Source organism: Typopeltis vanoorti, chromosome 5 (genome assembly GCF_054136105.1).
Source record: "Typopeltis vanoorti isolate ZY-2024b chromosome 5, IOZ_Tvanoo_1.0, whole genome shotgun sequence".
NCBI lineage: Eukaryota > Metazoa > Arthropoda > Arachnida > Uropygi > Thelyphonidae > Typopeltis > Typopeltis vanoorti.
Window position 1 is genome coordinate 40,842,134 of NC_143553.1, and position 26,792 is coordinate 40,868,925.

The 26,792-nt window shown below is 35.8% G+C and overlaps 1 protein-coding gene across 3 annotated transcripts in view; it reads right to left on the reverse strand.

Annotated features, from left to right (window-relative positions):
• The window catches only part of Gpat4 (Glycerol-3-phosphate acyltransferase 4), a 470,968-nt gene that overhangs the window by 419,406 nt on the left and 24,770 nt on the right, over positions 1 to 26,792 (reverse strand). For 2 of the 3 annotated variants that reach the window (XR_016548355.1, XM_090393085.1), the window contains exon 2: positions 14,212 to 14,335. Coding sequence is in view for 2 of the 3 variants with exons in the window: in XM_090393085.1 (XP_090249211.1) it covers positions 14,212 to 14,335 (124 nt within the window). In the remaining variant the exon portion in view is untranslated. Of the gene's footprint in view, positions 1 to 14,211; positions 14,336 to 22,977; positions 23,084 to 26,792 lie in introns of those variants that run through there. The other variant, XM_090393086.1, reaches the window with a different exon arrangement.

The following is a 26,792-nucleotide window of genomic DNA, read 5'->3' on the forward strand; positions in this document are numbered from 1 at the left end:
TCCACCAACTCCAGCAAACCATGTCAACTACACCAACATTTCGAACCCACAGCCTTCCAGCTGGAGAACAGATATGCTAACCACTTGGCCAACCAGGTTGGCATTAAAACTATTAAACTAAACTATATAAAACATTAAAACTATTTTTGATGTTTACATAAAATACTTTTTCTTTGGGAGGGGTCAGGCTGATGTAAAAGAGTTTCACAACTTTCTCTGAAGACAAGCTTCATTTGCACTGGATACTGTGCCAGACCAGACTTGAGGTTTCCTGTATTCAATGTAATAATGATGTTCATTATTTCTTTTTTCCACAGAATGGCCTGTCTGCACAAAGTATGTTAAATTATATTCACAAGGAAAAACTGTCACCTCTGTCTTTAGCACCAGCTGAAGTAGAGGTGATAGTTTGTCATTTGTAGATGGTAACAGATAAGAAATTTTCTTGATGGGAAAATATGTGGGAATAAAGTGATACTTCAAAATTCTACCAATAGGTTCAGAGATACCAGAAATAGAACAGATTGGAACCTGTAGTCTTTGAAGAATCCTTAAGTGTTTACCAGACTCCTTGTGAATATAATTTGACATACTTTGGGTAGACATGCCATTCAGTGGAAAAATGAATTAATGAACATCAATATTACATTGAATATGCGAAATCTTAAAAGTCTGGTTTGGCACGGCATAGTACTGACACTAAACACAGTATCCGGTGGGATGAAGCTCATCTTCTCCATCTCTCCACAAGAGTTTGGAAGATTCTCATTTTATGTAAACATCATAAATAATTTCAATATTATTTATTAATATTAATTTCTGGCTCATAGTAAGTGTTTTTAATTAGTAAGCCGATTGTTTTATTTACCTTATTCCTGTTCTTTGATTTTGCTTGTTTCTATACACAATGATGATTTACTGTTATTTTCAGTATGAAATATCTGTACTTTCATTAAAATTAATTACTGTCGTTATCATGCAATTTGTTGTTTATAATGCACTTAGGGAAGAGATCAGAAGCTGTGTACTATATTGATAGAACTGAACTGGAGAAAACTGATGAGGACAGAGACTTGAGTGCAATTGCAGACAGGGAGCTGAAGCTTAGAGGGCATATTGCAAAGATAATCAAAACAGCACATCATATTATGTGATTGTTGAAGAACATACAAGCAGGATAGAGAGATTATTTTTCCCTTATATAAGTCTTTAATAATGCCACATCTGGACTACTGCACACAGATCTGGACTCCCAGATTCTGTGGTGAAGTTGTGGAGAAGATCCAGAGGCAGGCAACAAAGATTGTGGCATGTCTGTGAAATGCTTCCAATGAGCATGGCTTCAAAAATTAGCTGATATATGAAAAAGAGGAGACATAATAGAAGCATTTACGTTATAAAAGGAGTTTTATAGGATACTCAAGATTTTTTTTTTTCATTATGCAGCAAGAAGGGAGAGAACAAGGGTCACTGGTGGAAGCTGAAAAGAGTGTGGTTAGCAAGGGTATTAAGAACTAGGCCTTTTGGTTGAAGGCTGGTGAATGGGTTGCCTGAGGTGGTTATGGGTGATTCATCAGGGAATGAGTTTAAGAAGTAGTATGAATGATGACTAGTGTGTGAATAAATGGATCTCCCACAATAAGTCTCCTGATTCCATGGAGATACCTGTATAATAATATTCTTCTTCTTCCTTTCCAGTAATAGGCCTAGTGGCCTGTTACAGTCTCTTCCCATTTTTTCAAAGGCCGTCCTCCATTCTTTCTCCCTTGAGGTCAATATCGATGTCTCTCTTGCTCTCTCTGAGGAGTCTTCCTTCACTCATTCTTTCTGTATGTTGTCTCTGTCTCTCTCTCTCTCTCTCTCTCTCTAAAGATCAATGTAAATATGATACATTATATTGGATTTATTGGACCATGATTTTGATAAACATATATACATAATCATCGACAAGTTTCACCAGCTAGGGTCTGTGGATTTTTCAAGATGAGAAAGGTTATACTAACATTAAATGCTAAAACAAAAGAATGCAGTAACGACCTAAAAATCAGTTAAACAAATTGAAGAGCATGCGTGACATCAAAAGCATGAAGCGTGGAGACTTAGTCATTGTTTTTAAACCGCGTTTTATAATTTTTTGCATAATTGAGTTCTGCTAAACATAATGTATCATATTTAGTGAAAAGAACAAAATATTAACTATCAAAAAGATCAATGTAGTCTAAAACAGATATCACCTGAAGTTCCTTTAAGATATTGCTATTTCTCTTGAAGTGTAGTCTATGGTATCCATCAAGCTGTTTTGTGCATGAATCTCATTTCAGAGCTCTTTTTTTTTTTTTTTTTTTTTTTTTTTATCTGCTTAAGTTATGGTCCAGACTTCTGAACCATACATATGTTAGGATAGGTCTTGCTATTGAATTATGGATTCTTATTCTTGTTTTTTTGCTTATTAAATTTGGACTGAATATCTGATTAATAGTTTTTGTAATTCCTATATGATTGCCTATGTTATGTTGCATGTCTTTCTCTCTTTCATAATAAGATAAGTGGTAGCCTAGAACCTGTTCTATAATATCGTTGATGCAAATTTTCTTTCTAATTGGGTCTCAGCCTTTAAATGCCATGACTTTGGTTTTGGAAGTGGAGATTTCCATATTGTATGTTTTTGCTATTTCATTTAATGAAAAGGCTGCTTGCTGTAATGAATCTTCTTTGTTATCTTCAATTAGAACCTGATCATCATCAACGAATAAAGTTGTATCGATGTTGGTGTAATAATTTATGTGAATGCCAAAACTGGTTGTTTCCCTCCACTCTCTTATAATATTATTAATATAGATAATAAAGAGGAGTGGAGATAGACTACATACTTAGAGATGACCAGCACAGAAATGGAACAGATCAGGATATGAGTGAGGAAGTTAAGACTGAGCAGATATGAGGTAAGCAGTGATAAAAATGATTGGGTAAGGGCAGATGTAGTAGGGAAATCACAACCAACAAGTGTAAGTGGCTTGGATAGGGCTGGCTAATTATAGACCTAAAAGTGAACTGCTGTGTTTATTTACAAATGCCAGAAGTATCAGAAATAAGGGAGATGAAATGGTTTCACTGATTCAGTTGATTCACTCCAAAATGAAGCTGATATCCTAAAGCGAATGGAATGGAAGGTTGTGAGGATAGAAAAGACAAGAAGGGAGTAGGAGTGCTGCTGATGACAGTAGGGGAATTATGTCCACATAACGTAGACATGAAAGATGGAAATAATGACAATGGTTATGAGGCAGCGTGGTGTGAAGTGGAGGTTAACATGAAGACATATTTAATTGGATGTTGCTATAGGTCAGAGGATGTGGACAGTGGTGATGAAGAAATATATAAAACTTGGTTTAGTGAATAAAGGAAGAGTAATTATTAAGGGTGATTTTTGGCAGTATAGATTGAAATGAAAAGATAGCATTTGGGAATAAAGGAAATGAATTTGAGTTCTTGAGAGATAACTATCTCAGGCAGCACATGAAGGGCAAGAGTGAAGACCGAGAGTTCTACATCTGATTATTTCATCGGAGGATGTAATTGTGAGTGAAGTTTTTCACTTTCCTCCAGTTGGTGAGAGTACTCATGAAGTGATCACCTGGGTCGTGGCTAGCCATATGTAGACTTCTGCGAGGAAAGGATATATGTGGAAGTACAAAAAGTCGATGATTATAACAAGCTTAGATGACAGCGTGGAACAATGCTGCTCAATACTTTCCTCCAGTTGGTGAGAGTACTCATGAAGTGATCACCTGGGTCATGGCTAGCCATATGTAGACTTCTGTGAGGAAAGGAAGTATGTGGAAGTACAAAAAGCCGATGATTACAACACGCTTAGATGACAAGTGGAACTATGCTGCTCAATACGTGGAGCTTACTGCTCAATTCCATGAAGAATTGAGTAAGGGAAAATAAATGTTGCTTGGGAAGTGACAAAATACATAACACTGCGTGAGTATATTCCAAAGATCAAAAGGATGAATAAGGTAGGTGTAAAATGGATGAATGAGAGGATTATGAAATCTGGAAGAAGGCACTTTGGAGGCAGTACAAGATGAATAATGGTACAGTTCCACGAAAAGCATAAAGAGCAAGCCAGGAGGGACTTAGTAAGGACAACAGAAGCGCAGTATGAGCAGAAAAATGCTAGAGTTTTTTTTTAGATATGTGGCAAGTAGAAAGAAGAATGATTATGGTAAGATGATGATAATGGATGAAAATGGCAACTACTGCAGAAAACACTGTGGAGGTATTCAGTGATCAATTTATAAAGGTGTTTGATCCTTATCAGGGTGAAATCATGAGAAATTCAGGAGAATGACAAATGGCTTAATTATGAGTGACAGGAGGTATACGAAGAAATAAACTTCATGTCAATAAGGCAATAGGATTTGATGGCATATCACCAGGTGTCCTAAGGGAATGTTCCAGGGAACTGACAATAGGCAGTGGCATGTTTAATAAGCATCTTACAACAGCACAGATTATAAGGGAGTGGAAAGAAGGTAAAAATTGTTCCACTGTGGCTACAAATTATAGGCAAATCTGTATATCAGGAGTTGTGGTGTAGGTACTAGAAATTGGTGAGAACTAGGATACAGAAATGGGTTGAAAACAGCAGTATTCTCTATGGTTGTCAACATGGGTTTGTTAAAGGGGGATCATGCTTTACTAACTTATGTACTATAACAAGGTGACAAATGTCTTGGACAAGGGAGATGCATATACAGTGGTATACAGTACTTAGATTTAGTAAAAGCTTTTTGATAGACTGCCACACAACAAGCTGTTAAATAAATTGAAATAGATGGGATTGGATAACAGACTTCGGAGTTGGATCAGTAACTGGCTGTCAGATATGTATCAAAGCTGTATGTGTGTGGGGGTGCAGTATCCTGAAAAAGGAAGGTCAGTAGTGGTGTGCAGCAGGGATCAGTTTTGGGACCATAGTTGTTCAATTTGTATATTAATGATATTGGGATAGGTTCAACTGGTGATATGCAGCTGTTTGCAGATAATGAAAAATTGGGGAGAGCAATGCAGAGTCAAGCAGATGTTATAGCCTTACATGAGGACTTGAATAGACTGCATGAATGGGAAGGTAAGTGGAACTATCAGTTCAATGCTGCAAAGTGCAAGGTTCTGGAATTAGGCAAGCGACGATGGGATGCAAAGTATACACCTGATAGGGAAACTTCAGAGGAGATGAGAGATCTGGGAATGGTAGTGGACAAGGACCTGAAATTCAGGGGCCATGATGCACAAGTGTTGTGAAGATGTCATGAGACAATGGCAATGATACAGAGGACCCTGACATGCAGAAATAAAGAGATCATGATACCGGTGTATAAGGCCTTGATCAGGCTTCATATGAATTATTGTGCACAGATTTGGTCTCCAGGTTTTCATGATGAGGATATGCTAGATTGTTGTTGTTGTATCTAGAGAAGATTCATGAAGTGGTCAGTGGTCTTTGGAATGTGAAGTATGAGGACAGATTGAGAGAATTAAATTGCAAAGCTTCATGAATAAGAGAGAGGGATAAGATTGAGACATAACTTAATCAGGGGTTGTTATCAGGTTGACATGGAAGAGATATTTCATAGAATGGGAGAGGGAGAAAGAGGTGTAGAACAAGAAGCCATTCCTGGAAACTATACGTGTGATCATAGGAGTAAGAAGCAGTTTCTTTACATGGAAGTGGTTAGTGACTAAAATGCATTGCCTGAGTGTGTTGTGAATGTAGATACATTGAATGAATTTAAGGCAGAGTTGCATGAGCTTTGTATGTGATAGTGTGTACCTCCCACGACGAGTCTGACTCCATCACGTAATAATAACCTCCATGGAGTCGGTAGACTCATCGTAGGAGGACCAATCAATCAATCAAGCAGAACATCATATTGAACTTTGAAATCATTTACACTCCTGCATTCACAATATACTCTGGCAATATGTTCCACTCTTCAACAACTCTCCATGTAAAAAATCTACTTCTCATACTCTTCTTCTAGCCAATATTCACAAAGTATGGATAATGGCTAGTGCAGGTTTCCTGCAATTAGTCTTGAGATTCCTTTTACAAAATAATACACTGAGCCTTTATTAGTATGTTGGGTTGCTCAGTGTTCATTTGCCTTTTCCTAACACTGATGGTGTTGTGGGAGTAATGTAAGTGGAGGATTAAGTTGGGGAGACAATGAGTTGTGTAATGGGTAGCATGCCCTCCCACGATTCTTTGGAGGTGTCTTGGAATAATAATAATAATGATTTATGCATTTGCTACTATAAAAGAATAAATTATACATATAACATTTATTAGACTGACAGTAGTTAACTGATAGTTATAAAATATTTTAACAGCAATTAACCAAGATCCATCAACAGTTTGTAATATTTCAACAGAGATGAATTTAATTGGAATGCCATATGAACATCAAATAGAATCAGCATTATTATTATGCAGATTCCTCCAGGGAGGAAGACTTATTCAAAAGTGCCTATATTGCTCCTTGAAATGACATCAAGCTTCAATACCAACTCATCTACCTCTATTTATTCATTGAATTCCCTCCCCCCCCTCTTGGAATCCAGGGTTTGGGAGGAATGTACAAAATACCAAAGTGATCAATCAATAACTCAGCCAATTCTGGTGTGTATGATGACACTTTCATACATCCCAATTCATTACGGTTATTCTTTCACGGTCATTCTTCCTTTTACTTGCCACACTGTAAAACATTTCTAATTTTTCTCAGCTTATTCAAGCTTTTTACTTCTTTTCATAGTCTGATTTTTGCCTTCATCACCAAGGCTATCATCTTTTTAAGATGCTTTTTATAATGTTCTTGGACCTAGTTATCACTTCATTCCCAGTATTAGATCTATATTCTCTTTTTAATCAGTTTTCAGTGAATGGGATTCTGAAAGTAGCTATACCTGACAGCATCCCTAGAGTATGAGAATAAATCACCACCAATCATCATCATCAAATTCCTGATATATACCTCCAAGGGGGTGTTCAGTATCATTTATCCATTTAACTCCTATGCGATTTATTCTGAACACCCCTTGGGGGTATATATCAGGAAATTGATGATGGTGATTTATTCTCATAACTCTAGGGATGCTGACAGGTATAGCTACTTTCAGAATTCCCTTTACTACTTTCCATATACTGCCGATTTCTCTACTACTACTTATTCCAGAGAACTACTCATTGCTTCTTCAAACTGCCTTCTCAGCTTATGTTAACATTTGTCAAATAATCAAAGCTCTTGTGTGATCTGTCACCTCCCAACTCAAAACTGCATTATTGTTCTCAGATGCTATTATTAAATCCCATATTCTTGCAACAGAGTCCCTTTCTCAAAGTAGTTTATCCCTCAGCAGTTAAGGGATAAATTCTCTTTCCTCTGTCTTTCATGCTTTTTCCTCTCTCTCTCCGATCTATATTCCCATAATGATGTTCCTTGTATCATGAGATTGTCTATGCAGTTCATTCCTTTTTCAGATGAACTCTATTTCATACTAAACAGCTTTGAACTCATTGGCTGCATTATTATTCATAATACTTTACAATTTGAGATTTCTGCCCTTGATGGATTTCATTTTTCTGCTATGATTAGCAATACTCCCCTGATCTTCCTATCCTGTCTATCCCCCCTGAATGCGATGTACATCGCATTCTAATCCTTTAAGGCAGGAATTACCAACCTTTTTTTTTTTGAGCTCCAGAGCACTTTTAAGATGAGGAAACAGTACAGGGGGTTACTCCTCTCCCCCTACCCCATCATCTTTCTTAAAGCAATCAAACAATCAAGATAAATAAACAGAAGGATCATTGTAATTTTTTTATTGAAAAGGAACAAAAATATTTTAAACAAATTAAATAAATTGTGAAGAAAAATGGATTTTAATGGGATCCTTGGAGTTGCATATCACTGACAACTCTTTTGTAGTTGGGAATATAAGATGTTGCAGTTTGCAAACAACGTCGAGATGTTTATCCTTTAGTCATGATCTATGTTTAGATTTTATGATGTTCATGATAAATTTAGTTTAATCTTTTATCCAAGTGTGAGCAAACAAAGTTTGCACTTGAAAATATCTTCAGGACTGGGGTAAGGTAGTAACAACACTGGGCAACTCGTAGCAAAGGTGGACCAAGCTAACATCGCTCCTATCTCAGTATCTCCCATAATGCAAAACACATCTCCTTGCAGATATGTATAATATTATGCATTAAGGGAAGGGCCACTACCCAGACTAGTTTCGACCTTTATTGAGGTCTCATCAGAGTGGGAGCCAGGCCCAATAGTGGAGATACCAGGTAGAAGCAATGGTGAGGTCATCTTTACCTATAGGAGTTGCCAAAAGGTGTGTCACCTTTTTATTAAATTACTCCAGATTTAGAGAAAGATATTGCAAAAAATCCAGAGTAATTTAATAAAAAGGTGGCCCAGCCACTGTTAGCTTGGTCCACCTTTGCTACGAGTTGCCAGTGTTGTACTACCTTACCCCAGTCCTGAAGATATTTTCAGGCGCAAACTTTGTTTGCTCAGACTTGGATAAAGGATTAAATTAAATTTATTATAGTCTAACCAAGTGAAAAATAAACTTTCAACATCTTTTTTTAAATCCGGAGTAATTTAATAAAATGGTGGCACACCTTTTGGCAACTCCTATAGGTAAAGATGACCACGCCATTGCTTCTGCCTGATATCTCCACTATTGGGCCTAGTTCCCGCTGATGAAACCTCAATAAAGGTTGAAACTAGTCTGGGTAGTGGCCCTTCCCTTAATGCATAACATTATACATATCCTTAAGGAGATGTGTTTTGCATTATGGGAGATACTGAGATAGGAGTGATGTTAGCTTGGTCCACCTTTGCTATGAGTTGACCGGTGTTGTACTACCTTACCCCAGTCCTGAAGATATTTTCAGGTGCAAACTTTGTTTGCTCACACCTGGATAAAGGATTAAACTAAATTTATTATAGTCTAACCAAGTGAAAAATAAACTTTCAATATGATGTTCATGGTGGAAAAAAATGACTTGTATAAGTATGTTGCTCCAAATAAAGACGTTATCTTGTTTGCACAACTTTTTAAAACAGGAAATCTTTCTCTATCCACCAACCTCCAAACGTTTATCACCTTTATATGACTTTAGTGTGTATCATTCCTGAGAACTATTATTTCCAGTTCTACTTCTGTTGTTTTATTGTTAAAGTTAATAATGAGTTCAGCAATTTCAATCACACTTAAGTCTGTAAAAGGGTTTTAAAAAATGTATATATAGTTTTTTTTTTTTTTTTTTTTTTTTTTTAACTCAAATGGTGTTGAAATGCTGAAACCTCTTGTCAAATTCTTCCTGAAGCACTTTAAGTGATTTAACAAACAATTCTGAGACAAACCCTGTTGTCAATCATTTTCTTTAGATTTAGGAAATATTTTAGAGATTTCCACTCCAAATGATATATCTACAAAGTCAGCTTCTCTTTGAATTATCCGATTGAACTTATCATCACAATGTGTTTATCCTTTCCTTGGAGTTCCAAGTATAGATAATTTAATTTTTCTATCATATCTGTAAATGAACCCCCAATCCATTAACCGAAATGGATCACTTAACTGCTCATAGTTCTGTCCTTTGGAACTGAGAAATTCTTTTTATATCTTCAACTGAACACCCAAATTGCAAAAGTAATTCTCCTTTGCTTAGTCAGTGAACTTAATTAAGAATAAGATCTTTTTTAGTTACATCATTGGTCCTCTCAGTGAAAGACTTAGGTGGTGCTGTAGAGGAAAGGCTCTAATTGAGTTAATTTTTAGAACTGTTTTCATAATGTGACCAAAAGAAACAACTTGCTGAACAATACTTCTTGATGAATAATGCAATGGTATGACGTAAAGATCGGAAATGATTTGTCCTCACTGCAAGGAGCAATAAATCCTTTAGAATTATCCACCATTGCTGAGGGCTCCATCAGTGGCAATTGCTGCCAACTTGCTTAGAGGGAAATCTATTTTTTCGATGTATTGTTTAAATGTACAGTAAATTTCCATTCCTGTTGTTTGACCATTCATGGGCAATAATTTTAACAGCTCCTCCCTAACAGAAAAGTCCTCAAATACCATTCTTACTAAAACAGCCATTCTGCTGTATATCTGATACATTCATTGACTCAAATTGCAGGGATAAGTATTCACATTTTCCTAAATCATTTTTCAGTTGGGCTTGCAGGTCAAGGGAAACTGAGCTCAATTGCCTTGTGTTGTTTTATTTGAAAGCTGCAGGTCTGATGTCACTGTCATAATTTCTTGTTTGTTTTTAAAGCACTCAAATGAAGAATCTGCTCCTGCAATAAAAGCCTCTTATCAATTCACAATCCTGATATGGTTTTTACCTTTTTTTCTATTATGTGAGTAATTTTATAAGAAGGCATTTTTATGCTTTATTATTGGTCTAATAAAAACTACCATATTTACTCGTTTTTTTTTTCTTCCCCAAAATTAAAGTTAAAAAACCATAGCGTGAGATATATGCAAGGATTTTCGGAAACTAAGTTTATCAGGAAAAAACTGAAAATGGGTATGATTTACCAAGAATCTCCTATTCACTATCACTACTTCTGGCATTCAGAGCCATTTCCTTGTGTGCATCATCAGTCATCTACCCAAATAGTCATTATCTTTCTCATTATTTCAAGCAAAAATTACCAGTAATTTACAAGACTTGAGATACATAATGAACAATCTTCACAAGTGACTAATGAAAAGTGAAATCAGAGCACGAAATGGACAGCAATGGTAGGCCGGTAGAGATAGAGCAGTTATGAAGACATGCATATGATTGGTACGGTATTAACAAAAGATTGCATGACTGACAAATGAAAGCCAACAGTTGAGTTGAAATGTTGATTCTCTTCAACAACTGAATTCAAAACTATCTAAAATTGCCATAACAACATTCGCTATATATTTCTTATATATAGCACGAAATGGACAGCAATGGTAGGCCGGTAGAGATTGAGCAGTTATGAAGACATGCATATGATTGGTACGGTATTAACAAAAGATTGCATGACTGACAAATGAAAGCCAACAGTTGAGTTGAAATGTTGATTCTCTTCAACAACTGAATTCAAAAATATCTAAAATTGCCATAACAACATTCGCTATATATTTCTTAATTTTAACACCTTCACATCGGGATGCTGTTTCACCCATTCATCGTTCCGACGGGACTTCTCATTACCAGTTCTGTCAGGCTGACTCACACACACATTACATGGCATGTTAGTTTCAATTCTCTGGTAGAATTTTCTTTGAAGTTAGCCTTTGTCTTAATGACAATGAAAATTTCAAACGCAATCGAACAAACACTTATTTCATGTAATTGAAAATATGGACAAATATTTGGACCATTTTTAGTTAGATACTGTGTTTGGCAGCACAACAAACAGTTTTGCTTGAGTCTATATAGCATAGTTTCTGTGGGAAGGGATATGTGTTTCATTAGTTAGTGCCGTTTTTATCCCAGCTGTCTCTAATTGCACGATTTGTTGACAAATATATTGCACTGACTGCAAATGTTTCTGTACCTTATTCAGTGATAAAATACAACTACTTGTTTTCTTTGCATCTGCGGTATAGTGACTGTTTTGTTTACCACGGTGAGTGAAATGCTATCACCCCAATGTAAACGTGTTTAAACTTTTTTTTGTGTGTGAACTATATGCAAAACTTTTTAATTTCTTTTTTCATAAAGTCAAATCAGGGGTGCAAGTTATATTCGAATAAATACAGTAACTGTTGAGATGCAAGTTTTGACTTTAATTCATATACTTTTTTCTTTCTCACTTTTGGTCAAATGAAGAGCAATTAATCTTGAAATGCTGCTCCACATTATGTTTCTTCAAAACTGCAACAGAATTACCACCTACACGCATATTTGCCTTATTTTAACAAAGCAGTAGGCTTCTTCCCATTCAGGTTGCTAATAAAATGTTTTTTTTGTTTGTTTGTTTTTACTATCTATATTCATTTTAGGAGATCATGATAACTGTTTAAAACCCAAGAACTGCTCACAAAGATGCCCTCAAACTAACTGATACTGACTTTTAGCTGAAGTGTAAAATTTGAAGAGAAAGACTAACTACTATTAACACACTGAAAGCGAGCAACTTTTTATGTAGGATCTTCCTATGCTGATTTCCAGCCAGATAATTTTCCTGCAATAAAATCAATAGAATAATACAAGATTCTATATGGCTGAGTAGGCACCACTGAATACATTGGCGGGTATCAAGGCACCCAAGAGCATAGGGTTGGTAAACCCTGATTTAAGGATATCCTCTAAAAACAATTAAAACAAAATTCATTAAATGAATTAATTTAAATTGTCATACAGCTTATATTTTAAAAAAAAATATCAAGTTGGAATAGAAATGTAAATTGCATGAAAAATCCTGATAACTATAAGCAAATTTTATGAATTAAAAGATTTAGTTCCTATATATATAAAACCACTACTCTACAAGACATGTCAAAATATCTTAAGATACAGAGAGCATAAGATACAGAGTGCATATTATAGTGCATATTATATGCACTATAATATGCACTGCAATACAAAACATTTTCTTGAAACAAAGAGAAGATGCCATAAAAGAAAAACCTATACTGCCCAATGGAATATGACAGCAACTCCTTCATATTGTGCATAAATTGGTATGAAATTACACACACACACACACACACACACACACACACACACACACACACACACACACACACACACACACACACACACACGAATGGGCAATGTGTACATTTGTTCCTACATGCTAAACCAATTTTATTTTTTTTTAATGATCCCTGTAAAAGGAAATGTACATTAAACTAGATGCCTACTATACATATGCAAATAATCAGTGATAGGAAAAAAAAAAAAAAAAAAAAAAAAGGGGCTCAAGGACTAACTATGGGAGAAAAGCCCTCCCTCCCTCCCCTTCTAATCACAAAATGCCTCATTATCTTATCTAGACCTACCCTCTCTTTTTGAACACATTCACTAAAGATGCACTCAACACTCAGTAATAATCCATTCCACACAGAATCCAGACCTCACATGCTTCCCAACCATGTGTTTATTAAGCTTCATATGACTGACTTCTGGTATGACACCCATTTGACAAAAACTGCAAAATCTCAATTGGATCTGCAATAAGATCCTTTCATGCTACCTTATATGTTTCCATCACATCTCCTTTCCACTGCCTATTTCTCAAACTTTGAAGCCTACACCCTCTCAATCTATCCTCAAATGCACAATTCTATAGGCCAGATAGTTTGGTCACTGTCCTTACCATTAGCTCTTTCTGAATGTCTTCTCATTTTCGCACAATACTGATGACTACAACTTGGCATACTAGTGCAGATGTAGTCGTATTAATGCCTTGTAAATAAGAGCAAAACTTGCTAATACTTCAAGTTGATCTCTTCAGAGTGCAAACTACCTGATGACTAAACCACCTCTCTTGGCACTTCTGTCCTTTACTACTAAGTATCTAGCTTCATTAACTACTAACATCAAATTCTCATTAATACAATACTCTACCCAAAAATAATATTTTCTAACCGAGCTAATACAATTGGTTGGTGAGTGGTGCCCTCATCCAAGGTGCTATGTCATTTTGGAGCTTTTTTTTTTTTTTTTTTTTTTTTTTTAAGTGACACTAGTTCTGGTCTCCACCTTCTCCTTCAACTATGCTTATTTATTACTGTGTTAATGACTATGTTCTCAGTTACCACAGTTCCCAATAATATCACATGACTTAGCAGAACAGAAGCATTAACTTCTGTTCATTTCTTAATTGCTTCATGTCGTGGTCCATTTTGTCTATGTTCATTCTAATGACATGATAAGATACTCATCACAAAGTAGTGGTTTGTGTTAAATTCCTTATTTTCCTTACATAATTTATGTTGTTAATCATTTAACAACCTACAAATATGAAACATTATAAAGAGCATATTAATATATTTGTACATAAGCATAACACAAAACATACAAGAACAAAGTTTCATTGTAATATTATTACAATGAAACTCTGTTCCAATCTGAAGAATTTTATTTTAAAAAAAAAATTCTATATAATAAAATACCAGATTTTGTAAGTTCTGTAGGTGGATGAACATTACTGTTATTATCCACTTCCTTCTCCTCTTCATCATTTTTAAAAGGAGGCAATTTTCTTCTTTCTTGTTTGGCTATTTTTTCGCGTCCATACTATAAAAATAGTCATAACCAATGTTTCATTAAATGATAATCGATTATATATATATATATATATATATATATATATATATATATATATATATATATAACTTTATGATATACATATATTTTAAAAGAGAATCATTATTGTATCTTCATTAGTGAGTCTTGGTTTTATTATTACTATAGTAATTACTATTACTATATTACAAAAAAAACTTTAATAGGTAGGCCTCATGACAAAATCTCTTAACCACAGCTGTCAGGAAAAGTACATGCAACAGATGTGAAGATTAATACATTATGATGATAAATTCATTATTTGTGCTTATTGACTCCTGATTACAATAATCTGCTGTAGACAAACTGCAAGTGTCTACCACTTTGGCAGTTCTAACTTGAATTTCAATCCATTCTTACTGTCTTTTGATCTGGCACTCTTCTTTGGCAGTATACCAATGACATACTCAAGACAACTATCTCTTCAATCCAAAGTGAAGAAACTTATTATGCAATTATTCCTATTCTCATTTGAATACAATGAAAATGCTGTGTATCTTTCTTGAAAGGATAACAGATGAGAATAATTTATCCCTCTTCTTAAATCAGCAAATGACTTGTTAGGGTCACCTACTATGATGACCAAGTTGCTTAAAGTTACCTACAAATAACTCAATATCAATTATAATTTAAACAGAAGAAACCTGAGAAAAGAATCCTATGGCAGTATATAAGTCAACTTTCTTTTAAAAATATGGGAATACAAACACATATGCTTATTGTTCATTCCCATCACACTTAAGTTAAGAAATGTTACTAGATATTTTATAGAAATGTTAGTGGACACAGTAATATATTTTATGAACAGTTTACACATGTAAAGGAAATTGGAATTTAACATAAGCATCATCCAGGAATTCAGAACTCAAAAGAATGAGTCACACAGCATGAGTATATTTTCTTCGGTCTCTGTCACAGCTGAGTGTACAAGATAATACATTATTTGAGATCAAGGGAACTAGTGTAATTCAAGGTTAACTAATAAACACCAATTTATGAACAGTTTAAGGTAGTTACTTCCCAGACCTTCAAGACAAACTGAACAATCTGTACTTTAGTAAAAGACAAAGTTTGCTATTACACTCTATGGTATCAACATATAGTATAATGAGCAGAGATCCAAATCAGAATCAAATAAATTAAATTATTGGACCAAGCATTTTCTTTGAATGACAACCCTACTGAAAAATTTGGAATTCATCATGCTCAACCCCCATACATCTATGGCCTGCCCTAGTTTCACAAAGCTGGTTATCCATTACATCGCACTGTTAACTGCATTGGCTGTCCCACTTATCTACTGACCACACCAGCTCTAAACAAAAATAGCATCGACTTTAAAGAAGAAAAAAAATTAAAAATCTGTACCAGTGAAATTATGGTTTCCTTTGATGTAGTTTCTCTATTCACAAACATATCACTCCAAGAAATTCTTCAGTTTTTGTTGGATCATAGGATATTTCATATGGAAGAACAAACTGTACAAACAAATAGAGAGAACAGTTCTATCTCACTGGCTTTGGCTGATATTTTATGCAACATCTGGAAAACCAACTTTTCAATACCACTTTTTTCTCAACCCGATATATCTGGAACAGGGTACTTTGGATACTTTGTTACTTTGGATAGACTAGCAATTCTGCAAAGCTTAGAATTCAAAAATACCAAAACACTACATCAACATTTTTGAATCAAAAGTTCTATCCTTGCTTCCTATTGAATAGACACTATACAGTTCTTTTCAATCAAACCACTACTGTAGATTGAAATTCAATTATCTATTCCTAGAAACTTGCAAAATGCTGTCATCACCCTCATTTTAACTGACTGGATTGCATACCTGTCTCAAAGTTCTGGAAAGTAATATCACCATAATCTGTTCATTTAAAATAAATATATATATGTGTGTGTGTGTAAAATATTCATCAAAGCTTGAGTTGCTTCCTCAGTCTTAAGTAAAAGGCTGGTTATATTCCACTAATTCCAGCCCTACCCAAAGGCCTATGAGTTGTGGAAATACTTTCTGAAAATGAATGCTGTGCCGAACAAAGCAGCCTTTTGCAGCTGCCCAATTTTTAATCCATCTAACTCGAGTGCTTCTAGATGTTTTTTCAATGTTTTAGGGATGGCACCTAAAGCACCTATTATTATGGGAACAACTTTCGTTTTCTTTTGCCAGATTCATTCAACTTCAACTTGCAAATCGCAATACTTTGTAATTTTTTCATTTTCTTTGTCCTCAATCCGGCAATCTCCTGTTACTGATATTTCAATAAACTTAACACCCTTGTTTTTATTTTTTTCAACCACTGTTATATCAGGTATATTACATTCCAAACTTTTGTCAGTCTGGATTTTGAAATCCCAGAGTATTTTAGCTTTTTCATTCTCAACCATTTTCTGGTGAACTTTATGCTTCCAATAGTCTTTAGATACTTTAAACCATCTATACTTTTTACATAAATGCCAGTAAACCATCTTAGCTATGTTATCATACCTTTTACGGTACTCAATTTGTGCAATTTTGCTATATATATATATATATATATATATACATACACACACACACACACACACACACACACACACACAGTTAACCTTGAATTATTACAGAATTATACTCGATTCCCTTGAGCTAATAATTTGATTTATAGTTTATTTGGCACAAAGACAACACAGGTCATACTGTGCCATACTAAAGGTTACAACTTTTCTGTAGCATAAGCAGTTACACAAAATTGTAAACATGTCTGTACAAAAATGTAGTTCCACAAAGCCGCATCTACAGATAAACAGAACTGCTGCAGACGGCACAGCAACTCACAAGGTCAGAGATTATTATGGTAGTACAAAAACAGTTAACAATATGGTTCTAACAATATGGGTCTGGATGTTAGGTTGGTCAACTGGATTCAGGATTGGCTGTCCAATAAGTATCACAGAGTTGTGTATGGTGGGGCAGTTTCAAGGAGGTAGAGGGTTACAAGTGGGGTCCCAAACGGCTCAGTACTGGAACCTATTGTTTAACCTTTATATCAATGACATTATCAGTGGATTGCAAGGGGGATATTCAGCTGATTTGCAGATGATGCGACGCTGGGGAGGGTTATTAGTAATAGTGCAGATGTGGTAGCCCTGCAAGAGGATTTGAATAAGCTAGACAGATGGGCAAATGAATGGGGATGTCGTTTTAATGCAGTAAAATGTAAGGTCTTGAGGTTTGGGACACATCGATGGGACGAGCTATACTGGAGGAAGTGGGGGAAACAAGAGATCTGGGGTTGATGATTAATAGAAACCTGAAATTTAGGGGACATATTGCAAAGGTGGTGAAGGTAACACAGAGGATTGCTGCAATAATGAGAATGACACTGACCAGCAGAGATAAAAGAGTTATTCCATTATATAAGACTCTGATCAGATCACACTTAGACTATTGTTCTCAGATTTGGTCCCCAGGATTTGAAGAGGATAAATTAACTGTGGAAAGGGTACAAAGGCAGATAGCAAAGATGGTTTCAGGACTGTACAATGTTAGTTATGAGGATCGGCCGAGGGAATGTGGACTGCAGTTTGGTGAATAGAAGGAGAGGTGATATGATTGAGACCTTTAAACTGTTGAGAGGTGGTTACAGGGTTGACACTGGGAAGTTCTTTTGCTTGGTTGAACAGCAGGAAGGAGTGATGACAAGGGGCCATCCCTGGAAGTTACAAAAGGAAACTGAGCAAGAGGGTGGGGAGTGATTTCTTTGCATGGAAAGTGGCTGAACCATGGAATGCATTGCCTGATAGTGGTGAGAGCAACAACAGTCAATGAGTTTAAGGAGTAGTATAATAGACTTTGTGTTTCTCAGGAAGGACCTCCCGCGATGAGTCTTTTGACTCCGTGGAGGCCTGAATAATAATAATCATTATTATTACTACTATTTGACACCTCCAGGGAGTCCAAAGACTCATCGAGGGAGGGCATCTACTCTACAACTCTATCTCCACCAACTACAATGAACACCATCTACCGTCCACCACTAGTATTTTCACAGACAATCACAAACATCCAAGCCCATGGCAGGATTCGAACCCACAGCCTTTTGTGACTGGTTAGCGGATACGCTAACCACTCGGCCAACCAGGATAATATAAGTTAATACACAAAATATGCAACACCAAGACAAGGAATGCAGTAATTATAACAGATGCTTTTACAGCAGCAGAAAAATAGGCAGAAAGGAATTATTATTATTTGTCACCTCCAGGGAGTCCAAGGACTCGTGGAGGGAGGGCATCTACACCACAACTCTGCTTCCACCACTCAGAATCCACCAACTGACTGCAACTACACCAACGCCATCTACTGCTGACCACCCAACTGGTATTTCCACAGACAATCACAAACATCCATGCCCATGGTAGGATTCGAACCCGCAGCCTCTTGACTGGAGAGCGGACATGCTAACCACTTGGCCAGCCAGGCTGGCAACTGTGAAAAAGAAATCGGTATGTTATGCATTTCATATAACTAAGCATTGAGTACTAAAACATAACATGGCTTAACAGCACTGATACAACTAAGAAGTCCCAATTTTTGAAAGCATGGCATGACATATAAATTAATTTTAGCATGAGTTTTCTGGAGGTGCCAGTATTGAATGATTTCATTATATTTTTCAGCTATATTATCAGTGGAGACAAACCCAAATGCAACCTTAGGTTTTAAGATATAGACAGAAATGTTAAAATTTTTTTGTTGTTCCCTTTCATACAGAAAATTACCTTTCTAAAACATTTTTTTTTTAAGAAAACCTTCCTTAGCACTTAATAAATAATGCTTATTTGTTTCAAAAATATACCATTATTCCATTTTAGAACATCTTCATAAATTAAATGCAATGCTGCATAAGATGAAATATATGGCTTTTGGCACAAAACTTATAAAATAAAATACTCCCAAAAATTTGGTATCAAATCACTATAGCATACATAGTCTATCAGCTTTTGTTGCAAAGGTAAAGAGGTAATCTGGTGGATGCTATGACGGCACTATTGTCAACGAATAGCTATCTGGCATGCTGACTGTAGACGTAATGGTAAAGACATAGCTTCTTTCAGAATTCTTTTACATGTCCCATCTATAGGTATTTCAGTACACAAACGTCCTCTTGTATCCAGCTGCCTAAAGTAACCATCACATTCTATTAAAAGATGCGCAAACTGAGCTGAACATCGATGTCGAACCAAGGCATGTGGTAAGGAAACATAGGCTATAACATTAGACGGCAAAGATGGACGAATCCTTCGTAAATCACATTTTTCACCAATCAGAAACAGAGATGCATAACACTCAAAGTGATGATAAACAGCAGAAGTATGCAAAGGGAGTCCAGGCAAACAGCCAATCAATCGTTCATCCAGTTCAGTTTCTGCACCAAATTTCAGTAATAGCTTTATCCCCTCCAGAAATCCATCTTTTGCAGCAATATAAAGTGGAGTACAATTGTTGCTTGCATCTCCACTTGGATTAGCCCCAGATTTAAGAAGAATGTGTGCACAACTGAGATGCTGCTTTTGAATTGCAACAAAAAGAGGAGTCTGAGCTTTGATATCAGCTAAATCAATACTTGCATTGTGGTCAATCAAGTACTGAATACAAAAAACATGTCCACTGGTAGTTGCTATCCGCAAAGGAGTAGCACCATATGGCCGCACTCTGCAGTGAATTTCATGATACAGATCTGGATCGCTAAGAAGTTCCTGTAAGTGTGGCATCTATTCCCTTCGAAAGCTGCTACATGTAATTGAGCGTCTCCATCCTCAGGGTCAATAATGAACTTATACAATATTATATTATACAATATACAATTTCATCCATGCAAATTATACAATATGCATGGATGAAAATTAAATTTAGCAATGCAGAATAAACAGAATTTAGCAATACACAAACAGAATTACTAGAAGGTACACAAATAGACAAGGTATCCTACAGCAATATATGATTAGTCAAAATATAAACCAGTAAATAAAATGCATATACAAAATTTAAGTTAAACAATGCAGTATCTATATATAAACAAAATTACTGCAGAGGTTTCAGCAGTACATATGCATATACAAAACAAGTCAAGGAAAGCAGTATCTACATATAGTAAAATTACAACAAATGTTATTATACTAATACATCTGGGTGATGAGTGTTTTCAACAGAAGTGTACACAGACACTTTTTTCTGTTGAAAACCTAAACCATTATTAAGAGCTCAAAGAGAGACATTATCAATTGCTTGCTGAAGTTGTCTTTCAATTACCCTCATGTTACATGAGCGACAGTAAATTGTGAAATAGTCAACATATAGAGCATTGACTACAGTGGGAGGAAGCTGTTCAATGATTGAGTTAATTTTAATAGCAAAAAGGGTCACACTTAAGACAGAGCTTTGGGGAACACCCTGTTCTTGATGATATGGTCAAGAAAGCGTACGTTTTACTCAGACTTGGAAAGTTCGCACAGACAAAGTTTTTAATAAATACAGGTGTCCTTTGAGACCTAGGTTATAGAGATCTTTTAACATGTCATATCTCCAGGCTGTGTCATAAGCTTTTTCCATGTCAAAGAAAACTGAAACGAGATGTTCTCATTTCAGAAATGCATCTCTTATGCAAATTTCTAAACAAACCAAATGGTCTAAAGTTGAACGATGTCTATGGAAACCACACTGTGTACTGGAGAGAAGACTGTTGCTTTCTAAACACCAGAGAAGTCTGGCATTAACCATTTTCTCTGATATTTTACAAAGACAGCTGGTCAGAGCAATGGGTCAGTAATTATTTGCTTGTGTTGGATCTTTTCCTGGTTTTGGGATAGCAATGACAACTGACTTATGCCAAGAATTTGGAAACTCTTCCTCTGCAAGTATTCTATTGTATAATAAGAGAAGATCCATAGAAGATGATGGTAGATGTTTTATTATTTCATAATGGATGTCATCAGACCCTATTGAACTAGGGTGAGATTGTAGGAGAGCTCTTTTTAGTTCCTCCTTAACAAATGGCTGCTTATATGGCTGAAGAATGTTGGTAGAAAAAGCCTTTGTTTCTCTTGCTGCTCTTTCAGCATTAAAAATTCAGGAGAATATAAAGCTGTTGCTAAGATTCTAGCAAAAGTTTCTCCCAAAGTGTCTGCAATAGCTTTGGGATCAGCAATAACACTTCCATTATGCTCTAAGGTAGACAAACAATGTGTACTATATCTGCCTTTCATTTTCTGGATTTTATCCATACAATTTTTGAACTGGTCATTTGATTAATTGATGTAGTAAATTGGATCCATGATTGTTTTTGACTCTGACATCTCACATAACATGCTTTGGCTCGAGCACACTTGAAAGCTATTAAGTTTGATGTGGTGGAGTATCTATCCAAGACTTTGAATAGAATGGAAACTGAGATGATGTTTTCGGGATGGAGGCTGTTGGTGCACGGACAATGCACTCTGTTATATACTTTACCACTTCATTAATAGGTGTTTCACTGATAGTAGCAGCATTAAATTTTGCAAGACAAGAAAAACTATTCCAATCGCAGCCTGGTCCATTTTCCATATAGGTATTCGTGTGTGTAAACATGGTTCTTATGAGAATAGAACAGGGAAGTGATCGCTTCCATATATGTTCTCTTCAATGTCCCATGTGAGCAGTGCAAGAATGGAAGGGGAACAGATTGTAAGATCAATTGCAGAATATTAACGGGTAGGCATATGAAAGAAAGTATTAACTTTATTATTTAAAAGGGAAAGGTTATTATTATCAAGGACTCTTTCAATGATTCGACCTCGTCTGTTAGTGTTGGCAGTACCCCACAGAGTATTGTGACCATTAAAGTCACCCATCAAAAGTATGGGTTCAGGTAGTTACAAGATAAGATTGTCAAGATCAATTTCATTTAACTCAGCACTCAGTGGTAAATAAATTGAACATACTGTAACAAGAAACCCCACAGAGAGCCGAATCACTACTGCTTCCAGAGTAGTATTAAGCTGGACTGGGGGAAAGGAATATGACTGTCCACTAGGATAACTCCTCCTCCACGAGCAGGACCACCTCCAGTTCTGTCCTTACATACAACAGTGAAATTCCTAAAGGTACGATCCTCATTGGGTCTTAAGTACGTTTCCTGTAGACAGAAACAGAAAGGTTTGCGTTTCTGCAACAACATCTTGATATCACCGATATTCTAGAGAATCCCACGACAGTTCCATTGTAAAAATTTTCCTATCGACTTGTCTGGTTTTCGGGAGGTTGAGGACTTACCTTTGTCAGATTTACATTTATCCATTGTTTTAGATACATTCCACTGTACAGTCAGTTGTGACTGAAACACAAGGAAGTATACTCTTACTATACAGCTCATTCTTGTTATTCATATTTTAACCAATCTTCTATTCTCTCTTCTTAATGATAACTCATGTTACAATAAGTGAAATATACAGAATTTTATATTGAATTCTAATTTCCTTTAGATATGTAAACCATTTTTAAAATACATATTAAAGTTAAGGAATATCAGACAACACACACCTACTGCATTCAAAACGGCTCTTACCTCATAATAAAAGATAAGGAAAATGTGCCTTGGGGTGTCCATGAAAATTCATCAAAAGCCAATTCATAGAAAACGACTGAATAACAATTCATCAATGATTTCACCAATATTAATTCACCAATGCTGATGAAGTCCTAATAATTCAAAGCAGTTACTTTTATACTAAATATTACCTAATATGCAGATAACATAAGTGATCATCAAGTCTTAATAATTATTTTGTTGTAGTTCAGAAAATTATTCTAATATGCTCTTCATAGGATAGTGTTTTTTCAGTTTTTACCCCCACAAAATTTCTGATATCTTTTTTCTACTTCCAATTCTGAAAAATAATTATGACTTCTGAATAATTTTTACCTCTGCCCAATAGCTACACATCCCAGGCAATTATTTTTTAAATTACTCCAAGACATCTGTTGTCACCCTTATTATCTCCAATTCCTTTGGTAGTACTTTTTTTCCCCTTCTCCATTTCAAAAGGCATCCTTTGAGATATTTATCTTCTGTATTCTTTCGTCTTCCTATAACGTTTGTTTAGTTACTTTTATATGCAAGCTTTCTGGCATTTTTTTCTGTCTTCTCTATGAGCATGATGACTTGCTTAACAGAAAAACTTTCATGGATTTCTTCATTTCCATGACTGCCTCTACATTCAGTTTGCCATAAAGCTTTCTATCCAGTAAGATTTTTCATATTTTGCCACTGGGTCTCTAAAGGTTTATTTCTTCTTGTCAATTTTTTTATTTTATTATGTATCTGACATACATAAAAATGATCACAAGATAATTTTCAGGCACTATAAACACATCGGTGCCATGTTTGGGCAAGTGTAAGAAGAAAAGGAGGAATCTGTTAATTTTTTTTTTTTTTTAAACAACTAAAACTCAATTTCTCTGGAGAGCATAGAGTGAAAAAGGCTGATCCAAAGAACAGAGGTAAACAGAATAAAAGAGGAGACAGAGAAGTTGGATCAGTGAGTTTCTAGATAGACTGTAAACGAGTGTTAGTTAGCAGCAGCTCTTATGATTTTGGAGGAAAGCAGAAGAATATTAATGACCAATTCAGCAGATCACTCTCCATGAAAGTATCTGTGTAGTAAACATCACAAAGTGGAAACTGAATGTCTATGAGAGAAGGATTGAAGTGAATCTGTGAAAGAGATCATTAATTAACAAAACTGCCCTCTTCTAGAGAGCATCAAGCAATCTTAGAAATTATTTCTATGCATTATCCTAAACATGTGAGCAATATTCCGTGGTTGGGAAGATTTGGGATTAGTAGAGTTAACAGTTGTAGAGGTGTGAAGTTGGGTCTTGAGCAGAAAAGTACAAACTTCTTTGGCAGTTAAAGAAACTATGGCTGAGATATGTTTATGCTAGGAAAGACTGGAGGTATAAGTCAGCCAAGAAGGGAAATCTGATCATGTTTGGATATCTTAGTAGTATTGAAAGTTAGGGGAAGACATGAAATCTTTCTTTACAAGAGACCAGACAGGACAGTTTTGGTAGGAACTGAAGTCTATAAGGTTGTTCTTACCCTATCCAATCCTTTAATCCTATTCATCAGCAAAGCTATGGATAGGATTTGAAGTCTGTAAGAACAGTTCATTTATATACAGGAGCAGAGAGTGGTTAAGAGTACAGAATGTGGAGTACTCCTGTAATGGTGGGAAACTGAGGAGAGGAAACCATCTGCCATAACATGATGAGTAACCAGACCATAGAATACCCATTTGGTAGGATGCTATGCCAAACCTGATCAAATGCTTTTTAAATGTTGAGACATGCGAGTTTCTCCATTTTTTTCCCATAGTTTGAATTCAGAAGGGGTAATCAAAGCTAGAAGATTTAATGTGGATAGAGGGCAGCAGAATCCATATGGCTGGTCACTAATTAGTGAGTGAGTCTACAGGCAATGCAGAAGTTGACCGTTGATGACCTTCTCCGTAGTTTTTTTGAGATAACAGAAGTGGGGACAATTGGATGGTAGCTTGTGGGCTGATTTTTATCATTATCTTTGAAATGGATGGACATAGGCCTGTTTTCATGCTATAGGATAGATGTTAGGTGTGAGCTATATTCTTCAAAACAACAGGCAGTATATACCATCAGGACTAGATGCTTTGCTTGTGTTCAGGTTAAGGATTCTTTTGATTTCTTTCTGGTGGAAGACTATAGGTGGCATGGAGCAAGCAGTTCTTGATAAAGTGGGGAGAACATTGCCTCGGTCATCAGTGCAGGAAATGGAAGAAAAGAGTGATGCCACTAAGTTGGCCTGGTCTTTAGAGTATACTAAAGTACCATCTAGATGTGAATGGTGGAAACATGGGTCGGTAAAAAGTTGGGTCCAATGGCCTTGGCAATGGTCAACTGCCATTTGGACTGCAGAGGTTTCAGCATTTGATCCTTTCAAAATCTGATTTGGATTTGCTGATAGTTCTTTTAAAGCTGTTACGAGCTACAACAGAGGCAGAGTCAAAAGCTGGAGTTTTGGTCTTAAACCACTCAATAGTATGCCGTTTTGCACCGTTTTTAGTGCAAGATAAAAACTCAGTTTTTATCTTGTACTGCACTGTCACACTTCCGAGAACCAAGACTTGAATGGTGGCTGGGGATTTTGAGTGGAATGATGGATAAAGGCCTTCATTCCCGTTGAGGAACAGTCTGAGAATGTGTTTGGATTGGGAGAGGAGAAGCAGTAGTGGTATCATAGAAACGAGAAACATAAATCTCAAAAAACCATTTTGTTTAGTCTCATTTGGCACCTTAACTACTGTCATGTGTCAAAGAACACATAACAGTAGTTCAGGTTACTAGTCAGTGTTCTGTTAAGAATAGTAATTCCAGTTTAGATGACCAGAGGTAGTGGTGGTGGTGCACATCATTCATGTTATTGTTTAGGTTGTTGGTGAAGTGAATATAGAAATTTTTTTTTTTTTTTTTTTTGGTAAGAATTAATTTTTTTTATTAATTTTTTTTTTTTTTGGGGGGGAGGGGTTTGATCCACAGTAAAATCATGTTTTGTTTAGTTGTAATCCATTATATGTGGAGAGGGAAAAATAATATGGAACAGGAGCATGCAATGAGAGGTGACAAACTCTCAAACAGATCGCCCATACAGAGGAACCCAGTCTCCTGTCCACATGTGGCCTCAACAGTTTCTGCTGAAGAACACCATATTAGATCTCCCTCCAGTCACAAACTGTCAGAGTAAGTGGTTATAGGATTTATCCCTAGCTGATAGGAAATACTCTGGATTGGTTACTATACAGGCTAGTCCCATACACCATCTAGTGGCCAGTTTGCAAAACCATTTTACTGCTGAACCCTTGAATGGAGGAGAGTCCCCCTACAATGTGATTAGCATGTCCTTCAGAGTATCTCACACAGTGAATGTGAAAAGAGATTTGGGGATGGAAACAATAACATTATTTCTAATAAAATTTATTATTATTAAGTAACACCTCCAGAGAGTCCAAAGACTCATTAAAGGAGGGCAAATACTCTACTTTATCTGAGCTTATAGTTCAGATCTGAAAGCACTTAACATTTTTTAAAAACTTTCATAGAATATTTTTATTCGCAGCATGATACTCAGTTTTATCTTGCTCAAATCTAAATTGTGATCACTTTCTATTTCAAATCTCCTATACCAGTGGTTCCTAAACTAAGCATTGCAAGACAGCTCAGTGCATAGTTAATGCATATTTTTTCAAATGACTACTAATTTTTTAGGATACAAATGCTTATTATGTACTTTGGATCCACTATTTAATAAATGGAACTGTTTACCATTTCTTTTGGCCAAGATGTATT